Source organism: Myotis nattereri (assembly GCF_964212035.1).
Source record: "Myotis nattereri genome assembly, chromosome: 8".
In the NCBI taxonomy this organism is placed as follows: domain Eukaryota; kingdom Metazoa; phylum Chordata; class Mammalia; order Chiroptera; family Vespertilionidae; genus Myotis; species Myotis nattereri.
Genome location: NC_138083.1, coordinates 57,949,170 through 57,974,355, shown reverse-complemented (window position 1 = coordinate 57,974,355; position 25,186 = coordinate 57,949,170). Strand labels below are relative to the sequence as shown.

At 40.6% G+C, this 25,186-nt stretch overlaps 1 protein-coding gene across 1 annotated transcript in view; it reads right to left on the bottom strand.

The window, feature by feature from the left end:
• The window catches only part of NDC80 (NDC80 kinetochore complex component), a gene marked incomplete at its 5' end in the record, with an annotated part of 36,657 nt that extends 13,893 nt beyond the window's left edge, over nucleotides 1-22,764 (bottom strand). Inside the window, 10 exons of the mRNA XM_081096453.1 lie at nucleotides 3,090-3,295; nucleotides 6,478-6,622; nucleotides 7,365-7,471; nucleotides 9,281-9,374; nucleotides 10,736-10,825; nucleotides 14,020-14,122; nucleotides 14,787-14,959; nucleotides 15,051-15,174; nucleotides 20,691-20,768; nucleotides 22,664-22,764. Of these exons, the coding sequence (XP_080952579.1) occupies nucleotides 3,090-3,295; nucleotides 6,478-6,622; nucleotides 7,365-7,471; nucleotides 9,281-9,374; nucleotides 10,736-10,825; nucleotides 14,020-14,122; nucleotides 14,787-14,959; nucleotides 15,051-15,174; nucleotides 20,691-20,768; nucleotides 22,664-22,764 (1,221 nt within the window). The remainder of the gene's footprint in view (nucleotides 1-3,089; nucleotides 3,296-6,477; nucleotides 6,623-7,364; nucleotides 7,472-9,280; nucleotides 9,375-10,735; nucleotides 10,826-14,019; nucleotides 14,123-14,786; nucleotides 14,960-15,050; nucleotides 15,175-20,690; nucleotides 20,769-22,663) is intronic.
• Between the last annotated feature and the right edge of the window lie 2,422 nt (nucleotides 22,765-25,186).

Here is a 25,186-nt window from a genome sequence, read left to right as displayed (position 1 = left end):
ATTAGTAAGCAATATACTACTGCTCTTCCATTTATCTGACAAATATTTTGAAATAAGAGTCCAGCCACATTGAGATATTTTTTTTTAAATGTATTTTTATTGATCTTTTACAGAGAGGAAGGGGGAGGGATAGAGAGCTAGAAACATCGATGAGAGAGAAATATCGACCAGCTGCCTCCTGCACAACTCCTACTGGGGATGTGCCTGCAACCAAGGTACATGCCCTTGACCGGAATCGAACCTGGGACCCTTGAGTCCGCAGGCTGATGCTCTATCCACTGAGCCAAACCGGTTTTGGCCACATTGAGATATTAATGAAAATTCCCCTTCCCTCCCATATAGAACCAATAAATAGAGCAAACATTAAGGAAAAATATGGGAGAGAAACCAAGATGGTGGCATAGGTAAACATCGGAGATTGCTGCCTCACACAACCACGTCAAAAATACAACTAAAAGACGGAACGGACATCATCCAGAACCACAGGAAGGCTGGCTGAGTGGAAATTCTACAACTAGAAGGAAAGAGAAAAGCATACCGAAACTTAGAGGAGGTGCGGTGCGGAAGTAAAATACTAAGGTACAGAGGCGCACACAGAGTGGGCTGGCGGCTGAGGGCGCAGTTGTCTTTTTCAATAGGGAGGGAGTCTCAGGCTCTGAGCTCTAGTTCCAGGCGAGTCTTTGGGGACTCAGACTCATACAGGAGAAGCGGGACTGTCTGGCATCGGTAGGAACTCGAGGGCAGCTTTCTCTCGGAGGTGCTTGCAGCGATTACTGGGACACTGAGAAGCAGAGCCTCTGAGGGCAGCAATGAGAGCAGCCATAACTGCTCACTCCGCCCTGTTGATCCCATGGGACCCGCCCCACCCTGCCCAAGCCCTGCATGGAGGCTTTTGCTGGGTTGCCTCAGGCAAAGGCTAGATTAGCACCTCCCTAGAGAACCAGGAGCGAGTGTGTCCAGTGGTCAGAGTGGGACCATCCAGTTTGCAGCTCCTTGGACCTTTAAAGGACACACTCAGGGGGCAGACCCAGTGAGCACCAAAGCCCCATGGAAGCAAGTCTTGCCCAGGAGGGGTGTCTCCAGCACAGAAGTTCTCCCTCCGTAGACACAGCTGATTCTCACAGCCAATTGGCCTGGAGGTCATTCCCTCCCAGTGTTAACTGCAACAATCAAGGCTTAACTACAACAAGACTGTGCACAAAGACCACAAGGGGGTGTACCAAGAGTGTCCTCCTCAGGTAATTGGGGAGGCTGAACCACTGGGCCCTAGAGGACACTTAGCACAGAAAACCACTTTATCAACATAGGGAAGCATAAAAAATGTGGAGACAAAGAAACAGGACACAAATGACAGAAATGGAGGAAAGCAAACTACTGGATACAGAGTTCAAAACCACACTTTTAATGTTTTTCAAGAACTTTCTAGAAGACGCCAATAAATTTAGTAAGACCATTGAAAAGACTGGTGAGACCGCTGATAAATGTAGTGAGATCCTCAAGAAACCTAGTCAGACCCTCGATGCTATGATAAAGGACCAACTGGAAATTAAGTATACACTGACTAAAATAGAGGATATTATACAGACTCCCAACAGCAGAACAAAGGAGCGCAAGAATCAAGTCAACGATATGAAATACGAAGAAGCAAGAAACACCCAACCAGAAAAGCAAAATGAAAAAAGAATCCAAAAATACGAAGATAGTGTAAGGAGCCTCTGGGACAGCTTCAAGTATACCAACATCAGAATTAAGGGGTGCCAGAAGAAGAGAGAGAGCAAGATATTGAAAACCTATTTGAAGAAATAATGACAGAAAACTTCCCCTACCTGGTGAAAGAAATAGACTTACAAGTCCAGGAAGCACAGAGAACCCCAAACAAAAGGAATCCAAAGAGGACCACACCAAGACACATCATAATTAAAATGACAAGAGCAAAAGACAAAGAGAGAATCTTAAAGGCAGCAAGAGAAAGAAACTCTACCCCGTCACACACAGAGCAGGGCTCATGGGGGGTGGTTGGGGCGCCACCCTCTATCACCCACAGAGCAGGGCCGATCAGGGGGTTGGGTGCCGCCACTGTCACACTCAGGGAAGGGCCGATGGGGAGGTTATGGCTCTATCCCGTCACACACAGAGCAGGGCCCGTGGGGGAGGGGGGTGGAGTTGGGGCGCCACACCCTGTCACACACAGAGCTGCAGGGCGATCAGGGGTTTGGGGAGCTCCCCCCTATCAGGCACAGAGCAAGGCTGATCAGGGGGTTGGGGTGCCTTCCCCTGTCATGAATAGAGCAGGGCCAATAGGGAGGTTGTGGCCCCGCCCCCTCTCACACACAGAGCTGCAGGGCCATCAGGGGGTTTGGGCGCTGCCCCCTGTCACGTTGATCCCGGTGCCGGGAGGCCTCGCGGCTTTGCTGATCCCGGTGCCGGGAGGCATATTACCCTTTTACTATATAGAATCGAGGCCAGGTGCACGGGTGGGGGCCGGCTGGTTTGCCCTGAAGGGTGTCCTGGATCAGGGTGGGGGTCCCCACTGGGGTGCCTGGCCAGTCTGGGTGAGGGGCTGAGGGCTGTTTTCAGGCTGGCGGGTGACTGAAGCTCCCAACCACTCCTTTTTTTCTTTTTTTTTTATTCTGGGCCAGCTTTAGCTCTGAGGCTTGGCTCCAGCTCTGAGGCCTCTGCTGCTGAAAGCATGTATCTGGTGTGTTTGGGTTCTATAATCGAAACACTGTTTCAACTCCAGCTCTTAGATCCCGGCTGGCTGAAAGCAGGTTTCTGGGGTTTTGTTTAGCTTCTATATTTGTAACAACGAGTCAAACTGCAAGCTCAGAGGCCGGCAGCGGCAGGCGGGGAACATTGGAGTCCTCCGTCACTGAAGCAAGTAAGCCTCATGTTCGCTTCAAGCTGCCTGCCTGCCATCTTGGATGGCAGTTAATTTGCATATCGCCCTGATTAGCCAATGGGAAGGGTAGCGGAAGTATGGCTAATTACCATGTTTCTCTTTTATTAGATAGGATTCAGTTCTGAATTAGGATAGACCTTTACAAAGGCCCGTTCTGGTGAGCTACCACTCTGGAAATGCTATGACTTACCGCTTCTTTACCTCTGGCATATTTTAACTCCTCATTCCACAACTGCTGCTGTTCATCCTCCAATTCCTTGGTTAATTTATTAATGGTTTGCTGCAATTCATTTCTTTCATGATTTATTCTCTCAATATCTGCAACTGAGTACTTCTGGTTATCAACAATATTCTGTAGTCGAGTATTCTCCTGTTTCATTGTTTCACATTCTAGTTCTGCATAAAAAACACACAAATTTGTTAAATTCCTCCAATTTCTAGAAAGAAATTATGCCATTATTTAGTAGAGTTGATTAAGGTGTTTAAATTTTCAAGTTATGTACATGTATAATTTTCTCTTTTGGATAATTCTATTTGATCCCACTTTGTTAATAACATTCTTAATAAACAAAGTTTTATGTGAGCCTTATTTCCGTATTTGCCATGCCATGTTTTTCAGAAAGTGCTACATAAAAAATATGACCCCATGTATAATGATTACAGCTAAGAACTGTTACAGCTAAGAGGGACAGTCTATTAATGTTCGATTCCTATGCGATTAACATTCCTATGCGATTCAATGCAATAAGCTTGAAAACCCGTAAGTTCTTTATAAACAGAAATATTTTTATTAAAATAGATCAGTTTATTCTTATTTCATTGATATTTCAGTGGTTTAATCAGATATTAAGTAACCATAGTGATTAGGCTCTTGCTTTGTCTATTAGTATTTACCAAAATTTGTTATCTAGAATGATTATCTTGTACCAAGAAAATATGGGACATAGAAACAGCAAATGATTATGCAAGGAGGAAGAGAAGTTATAAAATTAAAACTATTTGGGTTTATATAGAATAGTGTTTTCTAACCTTCTGTGACTCATAGTTTGCAAAGAATATGAAAACATTTTTAAGCAGGCTGGAGTAAATGGATGAAGATGCTCATGACCAAAGGGGCCAAGAGAGATCATCCTGAGGGCTGAGAGGATCAAGATCATGGTTTTGTTATAATCTATTTGTAACACTGTTGCTGGAAAGCTCGGCACCTGAGCTCATAATAAATTAATGATTGGCTTAAGTAAAATTTTATACAGGAGTCTGCACACAAAAATCTGTAATGTACAGTATCTGTAGAGTTTAAATATGTCTCACTCACTTTTGGTCATGAATGGCTTTAAATAATCAAGAAAGTTAAAGTTTCAATAATCAAGAATAAAATCTTCTTGGGTTAACAGCTGTCATATTATTGTATCAAACTAAATCACTCTGGAATTGCAAATGATTGAAGTACTTCTCTCTCACTTGCAGTTACTGGGAAAAAAAATTCCCATACCAAAAAGTAGGAAGTATGAAAATTACCTTGATTAAACACCAATAAAGAAGATAGAATATTAATATTATAAAGTATTGATTTAACTGCATGACAAACATTGCTATAATAAGAAATTAATGGGGTGGCCCCATTAATTTGACCTAAAAGGAAAATGAAAAAGAGAAAGAACTCATGGACACGGACAACAGTGTGGTGACTGCGGGAAGGAGTAGGGTGGAAGAGGTATGGAGGGATAAATGGTGATTAGAATGGTGTTCTCCTTGTCGCTATAGAGAACAAACATTAGCGATCAAATGTAAACTATTCAAAGAGTTGGTTTCGAGCAAATCTAATACATACAATCTGAGTTACTTAGCCAATCACACCATTAATTATAACCCTTGACAGATGATCAATATTTCATAGGGTAAGAATTATATCAAATATCCTAAAGACAACCTATATAACTCCTATGTGAGGTAGACACTGCCTATAAAATACAAAAAGAATAAACTGAAGCAGGCAGACCTGGGAAAATAGTATAGTAGGTTCATATACTAGTAGTTTTTTATTTTGTAACTGTCATCCAATGGCCCTGTGATTTGTAGATAACTTCCTTTGCTCTGCTTCTGGCACTAGAGAAGTTTCGAGAAATCATGTACTAGTACAATAACATTTTCAGTGTTTTATGACTAAGATCAATGTGTTTATGAAAACAAAGTTAGGAACACACAGGCTATAAACAAACTTTCTTTAGTTGGGCTCCTGTTTCATAAGAATTATAGTACTTGCCTCTTTTCATTGTATTTTCAGTCAGCTTAAGCTGTTGAGTAGTTTAGGTGGTAGTGATGGAGGATAAGATAATCATAGCACACTGAGGCTAGCAGTGATTTAAGAATCTGGCTAATTAATTACAACGTGGAATACAATATACTAGTATTATTTATATGCAGGCAGCATATGTTCTTAGGTTAGGTCCCTCTTGGCTTCAAAAAGCCAGGTGCCTAAAAACATATTAGAAGGTATAGTAGGTTGAATAATGGCCACCCAAAGATATGAAGTCCTAATCCCTGGAGTTTGTAAACATTACCTTATTTGGAAAAGGGGATTTTGCAGATGCAATTTAGTATTTTGAGAAGAGATTACACTGGGTTATCTAGGTGGGCCCTAAATGCTATAAAAAGTGCCCTTAAGGTCCTAAACGGTTTGGCTCAGTGGACACAGCATTGGCCTGTGGACATAAGGGTCCTGGGTTTGATTCCAGTCAGGGGAACATGCCGGGGTTGCGGCTCAATTCCCAGTGGGGGCGTGCAGGAGGCAGCCGATCAATGATTCTTTCATCATTGATGTTTCTATCTCTCCCTCTCCCTTCCTCTCTGAAATCAATAAAAATATATTTTAAAAAATGCCCTTAAGGATAGGAGCAGAGAGAAACTAATACAGACAAGAGGACAGACATACAGATCAAGTAATGTCAGAATGGAGGCAGAGATTGCAGTGACATGGCCATAAGGACATGAATGCTGGAAGAGGTAAGGAATGGATTCCCCTCCACAGACCTTGGAGTAAGCTGGTCCTGCCAGATTTCAAACTTCTAGCCTTTAGAACTGTGAGTGAATAACTTTCTGTTGTTTCTAGCCACTGAGTTCGTGGTAATTTGTTACAGCAGCCTCAGAAAACACTGAAAACTTGAAAGCCAGCCCTGGTCGATGTGACTCAGTGGTTAGAGCATCTGCCCATTGCGGGTTTGATTCCTGATCAAGTGCATGTACCTGAATTGCAGGTTTGATCCCTGGCCCCAACTGGGGCCGTGTGGGAGGCAACAAACTAATGTATCTCTCTTACATCAATGTTTCTCTCTCTTCCTCTCCCTCCCCTTCCATTCTCTCTAAAAAATCAATGGAAAAAATATCCTTAGGTAAGGATTAATAAACAAACAAACAAAAAACCCAACACAAACCAATAAACAAACAAAAAAACTTGGTAGCCTGCTTTAGCTATTTACCATTAAAGGAACAAAGATAACTAGGTGTCTCTATATACGATAAATCCCATGCAGGTCCCCATCCCAATATGAATGATGTCTTTTAGTATTAGCTGTACTTACCTATTCTAGAAATATCTTCATCGAGACCATTCAATTTCTGGTCAAGAATGGCTGAATGAGACTCCAAATTGCTCATGTATGCCTGATATTTTTGAACATCTGCTTGTAAGGAAGCTTTCAGTTTTCTCAATGTTTCTAAACGATTCTTTAAAAGAAAAGAACATTAAATTAGTTATTCTCATCAATAATAATTCCATACTTTCCTTGAAAGTAAAGAAATATTTCTTAAATTCATCATAGAGAAGGGTAAATAGAGTTTTATTTTTAGAGGAAGTCAAGGGACTTTACTGTTATTACATAATTAAGGTGTACTTTTCAAGAAGTCAGTTTGGGATAGAAAAAGTCAAGAGCCAGAATGAAAAAGCCAAACATTTAAAATCTGATATTTTACAGAACAGTCTAGCTATTTCAATAATATAATACACAAAGTAAAATTAGGTATCTGAATATTATCAGTTTTTAGAAAGTTCCTAGAATACATTATATTATATAAACTCTGATTACCACTTCCTTTCCACTAACTAAAAAAATAAAATAAAAAAATAAATAAAAAAAATTAGGGCTCTTATATAGTGCTTCCTAGAGGTGTATAATATGGGGACCTGGTTCAAAATATCTTTTGGTCTTAAGTAAATAGGTAAGACTCTTTCATCATATTCTGAACATCATTAGTCCAAGACTGAGAGATCCCAAGGGAAAAAAAAGCTCCAGAGATACGAAATGTGTTTTTGTTGGGAGTTCTGTCCTATAAAAAATATTTAGCTTTTAAGAAGCTTATTTTGTAATCTATTAAAAAAATTGATAAATAGCTGGTATTCAATAAAGATCAGAGTCCAAAAGAGCTAAGTAAGTATATAAGTTTATTGAAGATAAGCATGTTTACTAACCGGTTCTTTTTCTCTTTCTTGTTCCAATCTTGCGATCTGTTCATTCAGTGCTTTGTTTTTTGCTGCTAATGACTCCAGTTTGAAAGCATCTACATTAAATAAATCCTCTGGAGACAAAAACCAACAACTTCATAAAATCTCAAATCTTCCTGGAACATTGTCCCTCAGGTTTTCACCAATGCTCTCACAAAACACTTTCGGTGAAGGACACCCACTCTCTGTCAGATAGCAAACTGTTCTCCCTTCTCCACTACACTCTTAGTCTCCTTATTCTGCTTTATTTTTCTGCATAGCACTTAGCACCATTGATTTACAGTTGTTCATTTGATTACTGTCTCGGTCTAAAAGAATTTAAGCTCATTAGGGTAGGACTTTTATCACTTATTCATTACTGTATCCTTAGTGCCTAAATCAGGGGTGGGCAAACTTTTTGACTCGAGGGCCACAATGGGTTCTTAAACTGGACCGGAGGGCCAGAACAAAAGCATGGATGGAGTGTCTGTGTGAACTAATATAAATTCAAAGTAAACATCACTACATAAAAGGGTACGGTCTCTTTTTTTTTTTTAATTTCAATAGTTTTATTCATTTCAAACATTTTAACAAGAAGAATGTAAACACTAATTATTATAATTTGAAACTTCAAAAAATGGAGGAATCATAGCACAATAACATACCTTATATTGAAGATGGCAAAGGCAAAATAAAATTGCCTAACAAAGGAAAGGTACAAAAGCCTTTCAAAGGAGGGGAGAGCAAGAGAACCCTCCGCTCTTTCGGCTCCGCGGGCCGGATAGAACAGCCGAATGGGCCGAATCCGGCCCGCGGGCTGTAGTTTGCCCACGGCTGGCCTAAATGGTTGCTGGCACACAGTTAAATATAGAATAAATATTGTTTGAATAAATGAATAAAATTTATGATTAACTAATTATAAACAGAAATATCCAAGAACTAAATAGACGCTTTCTGTATTAGATCACTATGAATCTTCCTTTTTTAAAACATTACTTACCTTGCTCCCTTTCTCATGTGAAATTATCCTTCTTCCTCTTCAGGAGTATGAGAACATAGGGAATTGCTTTCACCTTTCATGGCAATAGTGGCAAGGCAATATTCTCCTGTTTTGATTGATTTTATTGTCTTTGGAGGAATAGCTTTACACAAATTTACCTCTTTTACCTACTACTTTGGCATTTTATATACAAGGCTATTTCAGTAAAAGGAAGAAAAAAGTAAAATAAAGCCTTTGGAACATTTTAGAGTTAGCTAGTACATACTGAATGTCATTAGGTTATAGCTGAGTGGAAAAAGTTTTCTTTGGAAATATAATGGACCACTAACTGTCACAAGTTCTGAAAGCAACCTTAGGTCTTTTGACTAATTGATGCTTTAGTTTCTCACATAGTAAAGCAAAGATATCACAGAAATATTATTCTTCAAGGGGAATAACACTTGCTGATTATCTTCTGTGCTTCTGGTACTGTTTGATACTTTATTCACATGGCCATCTAATCTTGCAAAACTTTAACAAGTAGTTTGTTAAGTTCACATAGCCAGTGAGGAGCAACACCAGTATTCTTTTTGCTCAACTACTACTTTTTTTCACCAAGGAAACAATGAAGGTAAAAATCAGTAGGCATCCAAATGAATGTAATGTGAGTGCTTATATAATAGTCCTGCACACGAACCCGTGTGCCAGTAGCTCGCTGCCACCCTCCTGTAGCTCTCTGCCACCGCCTGCTTGTAGCTCGCTGCCCCACCCTCCTGTTGATCCGGTTGTGACGCGATCGGATTGGTTGTTACCCTTCACGGCATAACGACCATTTGCATAATACATCTTTATTATATAGGATTGGGTATGGTAAGCTAAGCTATAAATGACCAAAAGCAAGTATGCTAGGAATGAGATTACTTACTCAGTTTTGACTGCAACTCTGCATTCATCTCCTCAAAGCTGTCAGCACCAGTCATGAAGCTCTCATAGCATTTTACGGTGTAGTCCAAAAACAACTGATGGGGTTAAGCAGTTTTAAAAACAAAACCATGATTCTCTATTTACTTTGTTTCACTTTTTTAAGTGGAAGTTTTTTTTAAAAAAAGTCAAGAATACTAATTAGCTATATGAACTCCTATAAATGAGACACAACCCTAGGTTATATCATTAATAATGCCGCACAGACTTGGTCTGCTATGTATTTCTAATACTGGGGACGAAAAATACACTTAAATTTGGATAAAAGTGATAGTAAACAGTAAAAAAAAAATACCTTCAGAATCTGAGAAGGTCAAACAAGGAAGCTTGTTAATAAATACAAGTCAACATAAAATGCACAAATTTATTTACTAGGGATAATCTACTTTATAAAAATTTTAATGAATCATTAATCATATAAGTCCAAGTAAGCTGACAAGATCTAGTTGTGAAAACCAGAACTTAATAAAGATTATAATTTCATTGTAACTTCAGGTTTAAAAACGGCATGATTAGTAGAGATCTAAATAATATTATACTATCATTCTTAATATTTATCCAAGAGAAAGTAACACTGTATTTTGCAGTTATGAGTTGTTTTGGTCACGGAGGATGCATAGTTTGTTAGGAGGTAAGGATGACTGATCAGGATTTTCCATAGTCTAGATGACGTAAATATCCCTCAAGACAAACCAATTCCCTTTGCACTGATTCTGTGCTTACAAGCAACCTTTTTATTACTTGGCTGATATGAAAGTGGTATTCTGAATAGGCAGTGTGAGTATTCCTATAACAGGAAAGGTGTATCTCTGATGGTAAACTAATACATTTTCAATTTACTTTAGATAAGTTTTTTGTGAATTCAATGAGGATGAATCAGTTTCCTTTAAGCTTGGTCAATTTTGATTTTTCAGATTAAAAAACACAAAACACGTTTCTGGATCCACAAAGCTGTGGCTCAGAATCTGGTGAAGTTAAACAGTTGATAATTCTCTAATTAAAAACTGCACTTTATAGTTACCAAAGTGCTTCTCCATATATTGTTATCTGAAATAACAGTTAAAATAGCAAGAGTAACTTTTACTGGTTTAACCTTTAAAATAAATGTAAAAAAATTAATATTTAATACGTGTTGAACTTATAATTGGGTGAAAACTGAGGTTCAAATAAACCTAGTCCAGTACACATATGCAACTTGAGAATTTTCTTTCTAGCTGCTTCTCCATAGTTGAAGTAGTAAAGGGGCATAATTATTCTTTGCTAAAAAAAAAGGCTATATCATATCAATCAGTTGATATTTATTTAATAATACCATTTATTAAAGAATATCATTACACATTTAATAATATCATTTTATAGTTGATTACTATAAAATGATATTTATAGTAATCAGAGTTACCTTATTATACATGATTCCATCTTCAGTTTCTTCTCCCCAAGGCTGGCCATCATCAAATAAAGGTGAGCTTTCTTTCATGGCAGTATGTAACTAATCAGTACACAAGCAACACATTATGTTTATGAGAAAAACACACAGCTCTGATGTTGTGTCAACTGTTTTTAGTGTCATTTTTTGATGCATTTACATTGCTCACACTTGAAAGTCTCTTCAGAGATTATTTTATTGAGCCTTAAATTATAATCCTTTATATTTTAGTAACTAAATCCCATAGGATTAAAAAAGAATGGGTTCCATATTTAGTTCTATTCTACAGAGAAAAATACGCTGATGTTTACACTACTAACCCATTGAAAGCATACACAAACATTTTTAAAAATATATTTTTATTGATTTCATAGAGGCAGGGAAAGGGAGAGAGAGTTTCTTAGAAACATCAATGATGAGAGAAAATCATTGATCGGCTGCCTTCTGCACGCCCCCTACTGAGAATCGAGCCTGAATCTGGGCTTGTGCCCTGACTACAATACAACTCAGGACCCTTCAGTCTGCAAGCCAACGCTCTATCCACTGACCCAAACCAGCTAGGGCATACAAACATTTTAATGCAACTCTGAGAATCCAAAACATAAAAGGTGAACCAATAATAATTATTTCTCTTTTATATGAACTCAAATTTTGGTGCTCAAATGTTATCTACTGACTCCTTCAGTATGTATAAATATGAAATTTAGATTGAATTTTACAATATAAAATCTTCAAAAGTACAATTGTTTAAGCTTAAAAATTACTACAGATAATAATTTATAGCAAAACATTCAGATGTTTATACTTTACTGGGGGTCCAGTGCATGAATCTGTGCACCTTGAAAGGAACTATCGATCCATGAATCAGGAGGTCACGGTTTGATTCCAGTCAAGTCACATGCCAGGGATATGGGCTCAATTCCCAGTATGGGCATGCAGAAGGCAGCCAATCGATGATGCTTCTCATCATTGATGTTTCTATCTCTTTCCCTTCCTCTTAAATCAATAAAAACATATTAAAAAATATATGTAACCCTTTAAAAGGAAAAAAAAGAAGTTAAATGAAGTTGCTATTAAAATGTAAAGATATAAATGTATATCTAGTATAATGAACATTAAGCTTCTAAGAAAAGGGCTATGCATTAGGAGTAAAAAGAAGAATGTGGTTTCTACTGAAAATATTTCATTAAATTTCCTTACTCTAGGGCTCAATACAGAATTCCTGAGTGGGAAGTCTCTCACTGATTCTTAAATTGCTATAATGTTGAGTTTCACTACCTCAAGCAAACCAAGATAGGAAAGAGATTTCGACTTTTATAATAGACTTAGAGTCATCTTAGGAGCTCACTTGTCAATAGAAGCCATAATAGGTATTCCATGACCTCCTGTAATCAATGTGAAAATACTATCTCCAAACACAAAATGACAGCTGCTTAGACAAAAAAGGGTAAAGTGTTTCAGCGGCAACAGGGTTATTTGGTGGGGGGGAGCAGAAAGATGGTTACCCAATGTCCATAGGTATCACTGAGGAAAAACAAATTGATATATAAATGTTATATATAAAGTTCAATAAAACTTGAGTTGTATTAAGGGACTATGGTATTGGATTTCTACTCCAACTGGGGGTATTGAATGTACTAGAATGAATACTGGGTCAAAATCCTTCCCCCAGTGCCTGACTACATTTAGTTAAGAACCAGCTGATGGGCAAAATAATGCTAGGGGGACAATATTGGTTTTAAGGATTCTAGCACTAAGTAGGGCAGGAAACTAAGAAGTTATAAAAAGAAACTGCACGAGGCTAGATAAAAATTCTCACCACTGAACAGTCAAAATACAGCATATAAATCAAGAGGAGAAAGAGGAAAAAATACTTGCATCCTACACATAATAACTAATTTCTCCAACTTAATGATTTTTTTATGTACAAAACCAGAGGCCCGGTGCATGAAAATTTGTGCACTGGGGGTGGTGGTGGTGGGGGGGGTCCCTCAGCCCGGCCTGTGCCCTCTCGCACTCTGGGACCCCTCAAGGGATGTCCGACTGATGGCTTAGGCCCACTCCCCAGGCGATTGGGCTTAAGCTGGCAGTCAGACATCCCTCTGGCAGCCCGGGAGCCCTTAGGGAGATGTCCACCTGCTGTTAGTCGAACATCCTTAGTGCTGCTGCGGAGATGGGAGAAGCTCCTGTCATCACCATTGCGCTGGCCAGCCATGAGCCGGCTTCTGGCTGAGCAGTGCTCCCCCTGTAGAAGCACACTGACCACCAGGGGGCAGCTCCTGTGTTGGGTGTCTGCCCCCTAGTGGTCAGTGTGCGTCATAGTGACCAGTAGTTCCTGGTTATTCCGCTGTTAGGGTCTATCTGCATATTACTCTCTTATTATATAGGATGGCACTTACAAATCAGTAAGAAAAAAAAGGCAAAAGACACAAATAGGCAGTAATAATGTGAAAAATGTTCAAGTTTAAAAACAAAAAATGCAAATATGAAAATTATCATGTCAATTATTAAAAACATTGATACGCTTAATATATGAATTCAATAAATAAGGGTTCAAATTAATAGCAGGAGCAAATAATGAAATACAAAAAGGGCCAAAAATATGCACAAATAAATTATGACAAATCATACAAAACATAATCACTTAATAATATATGTATTAAAACAAGCTATTTTTCACCTTCCTAATGGGTAAAGATCTTAAAGCACGAATGCCTATGGAATGGGAAAATAGGTATGTTCATACATTGTTGAGGAGCTTTTAACTGGTGCAAGTTTTCTGAAGGGAAACTTGTTAATATGCATAAAAAGTTTAAAAAATACACATAATTTTCACAGCAAAAATGTAACTTTAAAACTGTATCTCAAGGAAATATTTTAAATTGTCTTTGAGTTGTGGGTATATCACTTTCTGTGTAAGCTTTTCTGTATTTTTCCAAACTTTTTGCAATAAATAGGAATTTTAATTTAAAAAGAGAAATAAATAAATAAGTGCTTTGGGGGAAATAATTTCCTACTGACTCACTTTTTTTGAGCTATAAAAGCTCATGACTCTCCTTGCAAATATGGTACTTCCTATTCCTCACCTCTGGAATCATGTATTAATAGTTTGAAGAATTTAAAATCAAGCATTTGAAAAATGAAAACTGATGGAGATTTTAAGATAACTGGCAAAAGCAAAATTAGGAGAGAAAAAGAAATAACTTGAGGAAAAAAAAAATTTCTATGTATACATTTTATAATGAGAAATCAAATACCTTAATGCAGTCGATTAGCCAAACTAAGGCTGCCACGATGTGAGGCCATGTATGAGGGGCCCCTACTGTATACATGGAGCTTTTAGATAATGCAAAAGGATACCTATGAAAAATTAGAAAAAATAAACTAACTTAATAATTTTATAAAAATGTCTAAATTAACCAAGAAATTATATTTAAAAACTTCCACATATACACCAATAGTCTTGAGTTGTTTAGAAGATCATTGTTGAGATTCTGTCCTTAGTCATCTTACTCTCAGATGATTTTGTGTATTTTTTGGTTTCTTTTCTGCAGATTACTGTGAATATATATATATCCCCTAAGCTACAGAATGCAATTTACAACCAGTATGAATGTGTCTCATAAAACTAAATGTACCTCAAATCAACCACACATATGCAACTTGTAATCCTCAAATCCATTCTTCCCCTGTGTTTACTCTACACAGCTTTCTAACTTCATCTCACCCCTTTTTCACCAGGTCTTCAATCCTATCCTTTTTGCTTCCACATTGCTTCTGTGGTATCCAGCCCATCCTACCTATTCCTTGTCACTTCAGTAGCTAAGGGCCTTATGATCTGTCATCTGTATTTAGGTAATAACCTTCAAATAGTTTTTCAAGTTATCCTACATATGTTGCCCACGGGGACCATCTTAAAATATATTATTTCTCTTAACTCAAAATCTTTATAAATTTATTGAGATTGATTCTTATCTGTGTTCTAACATTCTGTCTAGGCTAATAAGAAATATAACATACAAACCCAAGCCCTTTAAAGATTCTTGGAACCTCTTCTTCAAACTTTGTGTCAGGCAATTCATACGAAGGGCACAGGAAGCCATAAAGGAAAGTGAAGATCTTCAGGAAGTCTTTAACAGAAGGAGCTTGTAGTGATTTCATGGATACATTATATGCATAACCATTTTCTGTAAGAAACTACAATAATTTTTATGAAATGTCAAACATTTTATAATAGAAAAATTATAGAAAATGCTCACAACTTAGGCTATTTAAAATTATAAAATACCTCACAGAGTAGTCGAATACACTGCTGAATGAATGCTTTGTCATTAAGTGGTCTTGGGTCCTTGATTTTTTCAGAACAGGAAAATATACCAAATTGACTATTCCGGGATCCAGTTCCACTAGTTCTGGAAACATTAAAAAAAAAAAAAAAAAAAAGAGTCAAAACTATTTTCTTCTGTGGTCAAATCTAAATTCTTTCAAGGTGATTTTAAATTTTAACATCAGCATCAAACATTAAAGTTCAACAATTCTTTAATTCTTATTTAACTAAACAATTCTCTTCAAGGTAGAGAAAAAAAAGCAAATAATGAAGAGTAAAATATAAAAAGAATATACTTCTGGTGCTTTGCAATTATCTTCTAAGGATGTGCATTTTGAGTCCACTAGATCTTCTACACCAGGGGTCCTCAAACTATGGCCCGCGGGCCACACGCAAATACAAATATTGTATTTGTTCCCGTTTTGTTTTTTTACTTCAAAATAAGATATGTGCAGTGTGCATAGGAATTTGTTCATAGTTTTTTTTAACTATAGTCCAGCCCTCCAACAGTCTGAGGGACAGTGAACTGGCCCCCTGTTTTAAAAGTTTGAGGACCCCTGTTCTACAACAACTGTTCTCCAAATCTGTTCAATAATTCAAGTCTTTTTGCTATTCCATTTTCCCCTCCATGATTGCTTTTTCATTCCCAAACCATTTGCCATTATTTCTTAAAAGAAAATTGTCTTTGAGATGGTAGATACATTGTGCATGCTTTTATTCATGAACATTTTTATCATGCAATATTATGTGTCTGTTAATTTATCATAAATACGTATGTTGCTATTTTTTAGTCATTAATGGCTGTAGTATTTATGCTCCATTCCAAGCTCCTCTCCCAAAACAAAACCTTATTTGGTTAAATCTTTATAATGGTTCCTTTTGCCTAAGTATATGGCCCAATTTAGCTCACCATTATAGTTTTATTAAATATCTTTGGAACAATAATTTTCTTTATTGGACAGATGCCACAAGTCTGAATTACAGACAGCTCTCCATATTGTGGGTTTCACATCAATGATTCAATCAACCATGGACATAAAATATTAACAACAAAAGTTATGTTGTTGATAACGTGTACTATGTAGTTAGGCCTATGAGGGTTGTGTCTGCATTGAACATGTACAGAGGTTTTTCTCATCATTGTTCCCTAAGTACAGTATAACAACTACTTGCACAGCATTTATATTGTACTAGGGGCCCGGTGCATGAAATTTGTGCACTGGGTGTGTGTGTGTGGGGGTGGGGTGGGGGGGAGAGTGTCCCTCAGCCCAGCCTGCCCCTTCTCACATACTGGGAGCCCTCAGGGGTTGACCCCCATCACCGTCCAACCGCAGGATCGGCCCCTCGCCTCTGACAGAAGCGTCAGGCCTGGGCAGGGGACCCTCATTTCCCCCCATCACTGGTTCTGCCCCTAGCCCAGGCCTGATGCCTCTGGCCCAGGCGTCAGGCTTGGGCAGGGGACCCCCAGAACCCCCTGATTGCTGGCTCTGCCCCTTGCCCAGGCCTGATGCCTCGGCCAGAGGCGTAGACCCCCATCACCCTCCGATCACCTGATCGGCCCCTTGCCCAGGCCTGACGCCTTCACCAGAGGTGTCAGGCTTGGACAGGGGACCCCCATCTCCCCCCGATCACTGGCTCTGACCCCCGCCCAGGCCTGAGGCCTCTGGCCCAGTTATCATGCCTGGGCAGGGGACCCCCATCTCCCTCTGATCGCTTGTTCCACCCCCCGCCCAAGCCTGATGCCTCTGACCCAGGCTTCAGGCCTGGGCAAGGGGACCATCATATCCCTCCAATCCCCGGCTCCGCCCTCCACCCAGGCCTGATGCCTCTGGCCCAGTTATCATGCCTGGGCAGGGGACCCCCATCTCCCTCTGATCGCTTGTTCCACCCCCCGCCCAAGCCTGATGCCTCTGACCCAGGCTTCAGGCCTGGGCAAGGGGACCATCATATCCCTCCAATCCCCGGCTCCGCCCTCCACCCAGGCCTGATGCCTCTGGCCCAGGCATCAGGCCTGGGCAGGGGACCCCCAGCCCCCTGCCCAGGCCTGATGCCTCGGCCAGAGGAGTTGACCCTCATCACCCTCCGATCACCAGTCACCGGATCGGCCCCTTGACCAGGCCTGAGGCCTCCGGCAGAGGTGTTAGGCCTGGGCAGGGGATCCCCAGCTCCCCGCAGTTGCAGGCTCCGCCCCTGCCCAGGCCTAACACCTCTGGCCGAGGCATTAGGCCTGGGCAGGGGACTCCCAGCTCCCCGCGATCTCCCGCTCTGCCCCTGCCCAGGCCTAACGCCTCTGGCCGAGGTGTTAGGCCTGGGCAGGGGACCCCCAGCACTCCGCGGTTGCAGGCTCCGCCCCTGCCCTGGCCTAACGCCTCTGGCCGAGGCGTCCGGCCCGGGCAGTGGGAACCCGCAGTGGCAGCGGCCCCGCGATCGTGGGCTCCGCTTTAGGCCCAGGCAAGGGACCCCTAGCTCCCGGGACTGCCAGCTTCAGCCGTGCCCAGCTCCCATCGCTGGCTCCACCCCTACTTCCTGCTATCACTGGCCAGGGCGGCAAAGGCACCTGATTCTCCGATCATGACTGGGGGGCAGGGCAAAGGCGGCCCTGGGGCCGCCTTTGCCCTGCCCCCCACCTCTTAGCTCCCCCCTGGGTTTCCTATCACTGTCAGTGGCAGGGGGCTTCTTCCTGCTTTCCCTTTCGCCTCCCTGCATTGTGCCTACATATGCAAATTAGCCGCCATCTTTGTTGGCAGTTAACTGCCATCTTAGTTGGCAGTTAATTTGCATATAGCCCTGATTAGCCAATGAAAAAGGTAGCGCCGTACGCCAATTACCATTTTTCTCTTTTATTAGTGTAGATTAGGTATTATAAGTAACCTAGAGATTATCTAAAGTATATGAGAGAATGTGCATGGATTATATGCAAATACTAGGACATTTTATATAAGGGACAGGTCCTGGAACTAATTTCCAGAGGATGTCTGTACAATGAACTTTGCTGTAATATCTGAACTCAGTTCATCAAACTTAATTTCTCCCTGCAAGCTTGCTTACTGCTTCAAGTTCTCTCTCGCCCAGACTCTAACGTTCTTTGGCTTGGGCCTTCTCACTCCACTGCCCTGATTAATTAGCTTAGTTTTCCCTTCAGGATTTGCTAATTTGAGAACCACTTTTCTTTATACTACTGGTGCTTAACCTTTTATATATATATATATATATATATATATTTTAACCATAAAAGGAATATATGTATAAACTCAGCTCTTATTCTACACAAAATTACACTAAGATCTTTTTGAACCACAAGAGAACTTCCCCCTCAATCTAAATACTGTATCATTCAACTTATAGTTCAAGAGCATAGGATCTAGAACCAGAGTCTGTGTTTCAAATTCGGTCTCTAATACTAGTTGTATGACTGAGTAAATTAAATTCTCTGTGCTTCAATTTCCTTGCCTATAGAATGGAAACAATAACAATTATCTACTCATAGAGCAGTTATGAGGATTAAAAGAATTAATATAGATAAAGCACTTAAAACAAAGTCTGGCTTATAAAAATGTTCTGCAAATGTCAGATTTTATAATTATTATCATTATCTCTGAAGTTCAGCTCTGAGATGAAAGTTATATTATAAAAATGTCTTGTGATTTTTCATCAAATGGAAAACAGTTTAACTTGGTTTCTTGGCAAAGACTTTTCCTAAAATAACAAATATTTCATCTCTAAATGTTTTCAAATCAATTGAACAAACAGATTTGTCTTAAAACAATTATTTTTGTTTTGATGAAATAAAGGAACAGTTTATTTTCTCAACTTTAGGGTTGAACATTTCTTTAAAAAAATGAGCTTTACTGAGATGCAATTTGCTTAAAATAAAATGTACAGTTTAATGAGGTTTGACAATGTATACACTTGTGTAATCTCTACTACAAAAAGACTATTTCTACCATCCCCCAAATCTTTTTTTTTTTTTTTAATATATTTTTTATTGATTTTTTACAGAGAGGAAGGGAGAGAGATAGAGAGTCAGAAACATCGATGAGAGAGAAACATCGATCAGCTGCCTCCTGCACATCTCCCACTGGGGATGTGCCTGCAACCCAGGTACATGCCCCTGACCGGAATCGAACCTGGGACCCTTCAATCCGCAGGCCGACGCTCTATCCACTGAGCCAAACCGGTTTCGGCGATCCCCCAAATCTTATGCTCCTTAATAGTCAAGACTGCTCCACCTCCAGGCCAGGCAACCAGTGATCTACTCTAGACAATGTTTCTCAAAGTGCGATCTAGGAGAAGTCAAAGCTATTTTCATAAAAAACTAATATGTTATTTGTCCCTTTTATTCTAATTCCTTCGTGAGTTCACAGTGGAGTTTTCCAGAGGCTGACTATATGATGCATGATATTGTAAGAGACTGAATGCAGCAGATATGAGAATTCAATATATTCTATTAAGCTAGACCAGCAGTTCTCAACCTGTGGGTCACGACCCCTTTGGGGGTCGAACGACCCTTTCACAGGGGTCGCCTAAGACCATCGGAAAACATATATATATATAACTACATATTGTTTTTGTGATTAATCACTATGCTTTAATTATGTTCAATTTGTAACAATGAAAATACATCCTGCATATCAGATATTTACATTACGATTCATAACAGTAGCAAAATTACAGTTATGAAGTAGCAACAAAAATAATTTTATGGTTGGGGGTCACCACAACATGAGGAACTGTATTAAAGGGTCATGGCATTAGGAAGGTTGAGAACCAATGAGCTAGACATTAACAAAATTTGCGAAGATGAAAACAAGGACACACTTCTTATTAAAACAGCTTTGTTTGTGAAAAACTAAAATAAACAGATGCTATTTATGTTAACATGTAATGGCTTCTCCCATCCAAGTACTAACCAGGCCCGACCCTGCTTAGCTTCCAAGGCTTCTTATTTTAAACTGAATTAATACATATTTTAAAGTTTTCTCAGCTTTGATTTCTAATATGGTTAATATCAAGAGATACAGCCCACAAAATAAAAACTTTTTGGAGTCTTAATATTTAAGTGTATAAAGAAGTCTGGGACTAAAATGTTTAACTAGATAACAGTTCCTCCTAACTTTAAATGTTATGATTCCATAGTATCTGAAAGTTAGGTATAGAATTTTAAATTAACTATTCATTTATAACTATAAAATAGTAGTCTTCCCAGTTGGTGTGGCTCAGTGGTTGAGCATCGACCTATGAACCAGGAGGTCACAATTCCTGGTCAGGGCATATGCCCAGGTTGCAGGCTTGATTCCCAGTGGGGGGCGTGCAGGAGGCAGCTGATTGATGATTCTCCCTCATCATTGATGTTTCTATCTTTCTCTCTCTCCTACCCCCTCCATCCCCTCTGAAATCAACAAAAAAATAGTAGTCTGACTGTGCTGATATATCTCTTTGCAACATTTAAAGCAGATATAACCATTTAAAACAGAAGAGAACTAGATTAAAACTTTCTCTTGAAAGGGACCATGCTATCTAATTTTTTGTATCCAGAGAGCATTTAGTTCAACCCTAGGCTTGAAGAATACCTTCAGTAGAACTAATAAAAAATATCATTACCTTTTACCAAACAGAGAGACTTTTCTTTCAGATGTGGGTTTGGTCATATTCAACTTTCCAAAGGATGGCTTTTCTTTGCTTTAAGAAAAGGAGGAAAACACACTCTTTAAGATAAATATAAAAAAAATATTAGTTCAAGAAACTTTTGGAAATATGTTAGAACCAATTAGGTTTCGTATTACCTATAAAAATAATTCAAAATTATGAAAACTTTTAGTAGCAATCATAACTGCAATAAGGAGATAAGGCTAATATAGTATAAGTTATAATGCTAAAATGTTATGAAGAAAAGATAGCTACATTATGATTTCAATTATCTTAAAATATAGACATTTATGGATAACATCAAAGGAAAAGAAAAAACTTAAAAAAATATTTTCAATCATAGGAGGATAGCCACATTAAAAAATTTTTTTTTGAGGCCTAGGCTATCAGAACACAGCTACACTTAACACACATTATCTAAATTACAGACCTAAAACATTGAAAATGGTAGCCTTTTAGTTTCTGTGCAACTCAAGACAAATCTTTCAGTGTTAAGTAATATGCAACAGTACAAAAGTTTTTTCTGACTTCAGAAGAAAAACCATACATAAATATTTCAAATTCCTAAAAGTAGCTGCAGCTTATACTATGTAAACCTATGCAATTTAAGAACAGTTAGCAAATGAAACTTGTACCTTATGTTAAACAAAATATGTTAATTTCATGGCTGAAAGTCTTTTTGAAAAGAAAGGATTTATTAGGCCATTGCTAGCAAAAAGGACCAGGTTCTTGAGCAGTGATGGTGAACCCATGACACGCGTGTCACCTCTGACACGCGAACTCATTTTTTTGGTTGATTTTTCTTTGTTAAACGGCATTTAAATATATAAAATAAATATCAAAAATATAAGTGTTTTACTATGGTTGCAAATATCAAAAAATTTCTATATGTGACACGGCACCAGAGTTAAGTTAGGGTTTTTCAAAATGCTGACACGCCGAGCTCAAAAGGTTCGCCATCACTGTTCTAGGGCATTAAGTCTGAACCGCCAGCAGCATGGCTAGATGAAAAGACATGTCTGATGTCCTGGGAGATGTAAGCTATTCTGAAAGAATTTACATTAGCTACGGGCAAAAGGGGTGGGAGAGGCTGAAGTGGGGCCAGCTCTGGGATGGGTCCAGAGCTGGCAAGGAAGAAGCATCCACTCCTTTGGGTTAGCTGTGGGTGGCAGACTGAAAAGTTGATATGTAACTAACAAGTGGAGAGGCACCTGGGCTTCCAAGGCACCTGGCTATTCTCTGTTGGATATTCACAGAAATAGCCATCTTGAAATTAAGCCTAAATTCCAACATATATAGAGAAATGCGAGCAATCTTTCGTCATAGGTGGCCCACAGCTACTAACGGCTAACCGTCTCTCTCACTCTCAGGCCACGGTAAGCTGCCTGTCCTTTTATTTTAGAGCACTTCAGAATGTCTGTCTTGTCGCTTGGTATGCGAGAAGGACTGATACAGATCTACAGGGGCTCACGAATAGCCTTTTTCTTAGTAGTAAGGAAATCACTCATAGAGTAAAACTAGTTTACCACAGCGAGTTCTTTTGGACACCTTTTTTCCCAGCGCATCTTGGGAAAACAGTTTGGAGAAGTGGTGTTCCGTGGACGGCTACTGAACTGCAGCTTACCGTTTGCTGCCAATAAAACCTTTAATCGAGAACTTTGCTAGCTGAATACACCTCAGCAAGCTGAAACTTACCGCACAGGGAATGAATGTCAGTTGCCTGGCAAAAGACACGGCACTGAGCCTTAAGGAACAAATGAGGTAAGGCACAACACCTCAGTAATATGCCCACTTTTAGCTGTCACTGACCCAAAATCGGGTGCCACTGGCCACAGACAAGATTCATCGGACATCACTGATAGTGCAGCTTTGCTATTACCGCCTTTACAGATTGCTTTGTCCAAGACAATGAGGCATGAGATACTTACGTCTGAGGGGTGTAGAGGCCTTGTTTATTGAAGTCTTGGGATCGTAACTCCTGCATAGAGAGGCGGCCAGCACCGCCGGTAGAAACTGAGCTGCGCTTCATGCTTACGACCTGCATTCATGAATTCAGTATTAAAAAAACCCCACAACTTTCCATGGGGCACTATGCAGCACCCACTTTTATCTTCACACAGAAAGGCAGTCAAGTTCCATTGTTCCTTTAAAATAATCTTTTCCCAGGGAGTTGATCCTAAGTTCCCACAAACATAGATGCATCTGAGCCGTCTTGTGTTAGCTGCTGGTCAACAGCTATCAACAGGCTAATTGTTCTGCTTTTTTCTCTCGGCCTCTGGCTGCTGCAGTTTCATTTACAACCCCTCAGCATTTTTCTTTTCTTCTCAATTTCTTGGTTTGCCCATGCATTTCTTTTTAAACACAGGCTTCTGCATCCGTCCATCCATCAACGTTTCCACTCTAACCCATAGGCCCGCTCCCCATCAATACTTGAAATGTACTCTGAAGATGGAGATGAAGACTTCCCCAAGTACGTACCCAGGCCCTAGTAGGCTGCTACACTCCTATCTCAAACCCACCAAGCGGCTCCTGTCCTTGGCTCCCCTCAGTTCTCCCCCCTTTCCGACCTCCTGCCTCTTTCCCCCCCATCAGCGGCCCCCAGGCCGCCCCCTTTCCCGTGGGAAGTCGCTGCCAGGAGAAAGTTATTGGACTCCCGGACACCAGCGCCTCGCAGAGTGGGGCCCGAGGCTTCCCACAGCAGCACAACAGCCACCACTAGACCATCGCCCCGTTGGGTCTCTGGTGGTGGGAGCCCTCGCCTTCTCCCTGACGCCACAAAGTAACCCCAAAGTCATTACTCACCTTTCTTCCAGTTTTCTGACCGGATTCAGAAATCAAATTTCCGTAAACCGTGCGATAACCTGCGGGACAGGAGGGCAGCCGCCAAAACACCAGCGCCTGGGCCCACCCACCCGCGCCGTTAGAATTTTAAAATCTCCGCGGCTGCTGACGTCATCACGTCCCGTGCTCGCGCGTGCGCATCTCTTTCGCGGGGGCTGCTCGTCGCGGCAAATCTGCGTGTGTGGCGTCCCACCGTCTCGCCTGGCGCGCCGGCGTCTCCCGGGCCCAGTAAGCGTCCCCGACCGAGTCCGGTCCGACCCCCAGTGTAGCTCCGAAGGCCTGAGCGCTCTGAGTCGCTGAGTCGGGGGCAGAGCGCTCTGAGTCGCCCCGGCAACGCTTTGTCCGTACAGCAACATGGACGCGCCCGTTGGCTCTTAGAGACGATTTTCTTTCCCCCGCGTTGGGCTGAAAGGGGCGTCTTTTAGGACAACTATTTAGATGCGTGCTTTTTTCACGATGCAGATCTGGGAAGCCGGCATGCACTTTTCTGATGAGGGAAGCAGTGAGGGAGGAGGGAGTGAGCCTGCTGAGTTTGGGCTCAGTCGGTTCCGAAGATCGCGCCGGTGTGGCCCACGCCTGGGTTCGGGCTCAGAATTTGCTCGCTAGGATTTTACGACCTTTTTAGTCCGGTGGGGTCCTGTGAGAGGCTAGATTGGAATCTGGATGATTAGGGGGTGATTGGTGTGAAGCGGAGAAGTAGGAGAGACCGGGAGGTGCAGTGAGCATAGGTTGCTCTGCTGTTGGTGATGGTAAACTTGGTATTGGTCCTCCCTTCACAGTCACTCCCCCTTCCCTGAGTCTGAACTCGGACAAACACCGCCTGTGATACCTAGGGTGGTGGGGTTGGAAGAAGAGCTCAGAACCAAAGTCGGGGTACCTGGGCCTTGTAGCAGTCGTGCCATTAACTACAGTTGTAATTTGGGGCACGCCATCCCTCTGTCTGAGTTTCAGTCTTCCTATCTACATTTCTAGCTCTCGCTGGAGATTACAGGACCTCCTCACCACCGCGGTGACTCGGAAGGGAGGACCAGTACCAGATTTACCGTCACCAAAAGCCTTTGTTTGAGCAGTTGCCTTGTGCCAGGCACGGCTCAGCACTTCATGTCGATTATCGCATTACGTTCTCTAAACTGCCCTCCGAGATGTCATAAAAAAAGGTGACATTGTGGCTCAGTGAGATCAAATAGCTTGTCCCATGGTCATAAAGCTAATGCATGGAGTTAAAAGTTTGAATCTAGATGTTACTAGTATTAACTGTGCTATTAGTCACATATATTAATTTGTCCCCCCTCATCAGCGTTCCACTATACTAGGTTTAGTAGGCAATATCCAGAACTGAAAAGCATCTTTTGAAAAAAGGAAGTTCTAGTTGCTGGAGGAGAACTGCTCAGAACCAATACACATCTAGACTCTGTAACCTTGCAATTTTGCTGTGGTTTAGTGCTGTTAAAATTGCATTTTGCTTTACTTTTTATCCTTTTGCATTCCATTGGTACCAGTGGTTAAGTAAGGCAATGATACCGGAGAATGGGCTGACTTATTATGTTAAATGTAGTTTGAAAAACAAGAGCTGATATGCTAACAGCGCCTCTGAAATTGTGACCTCTAGG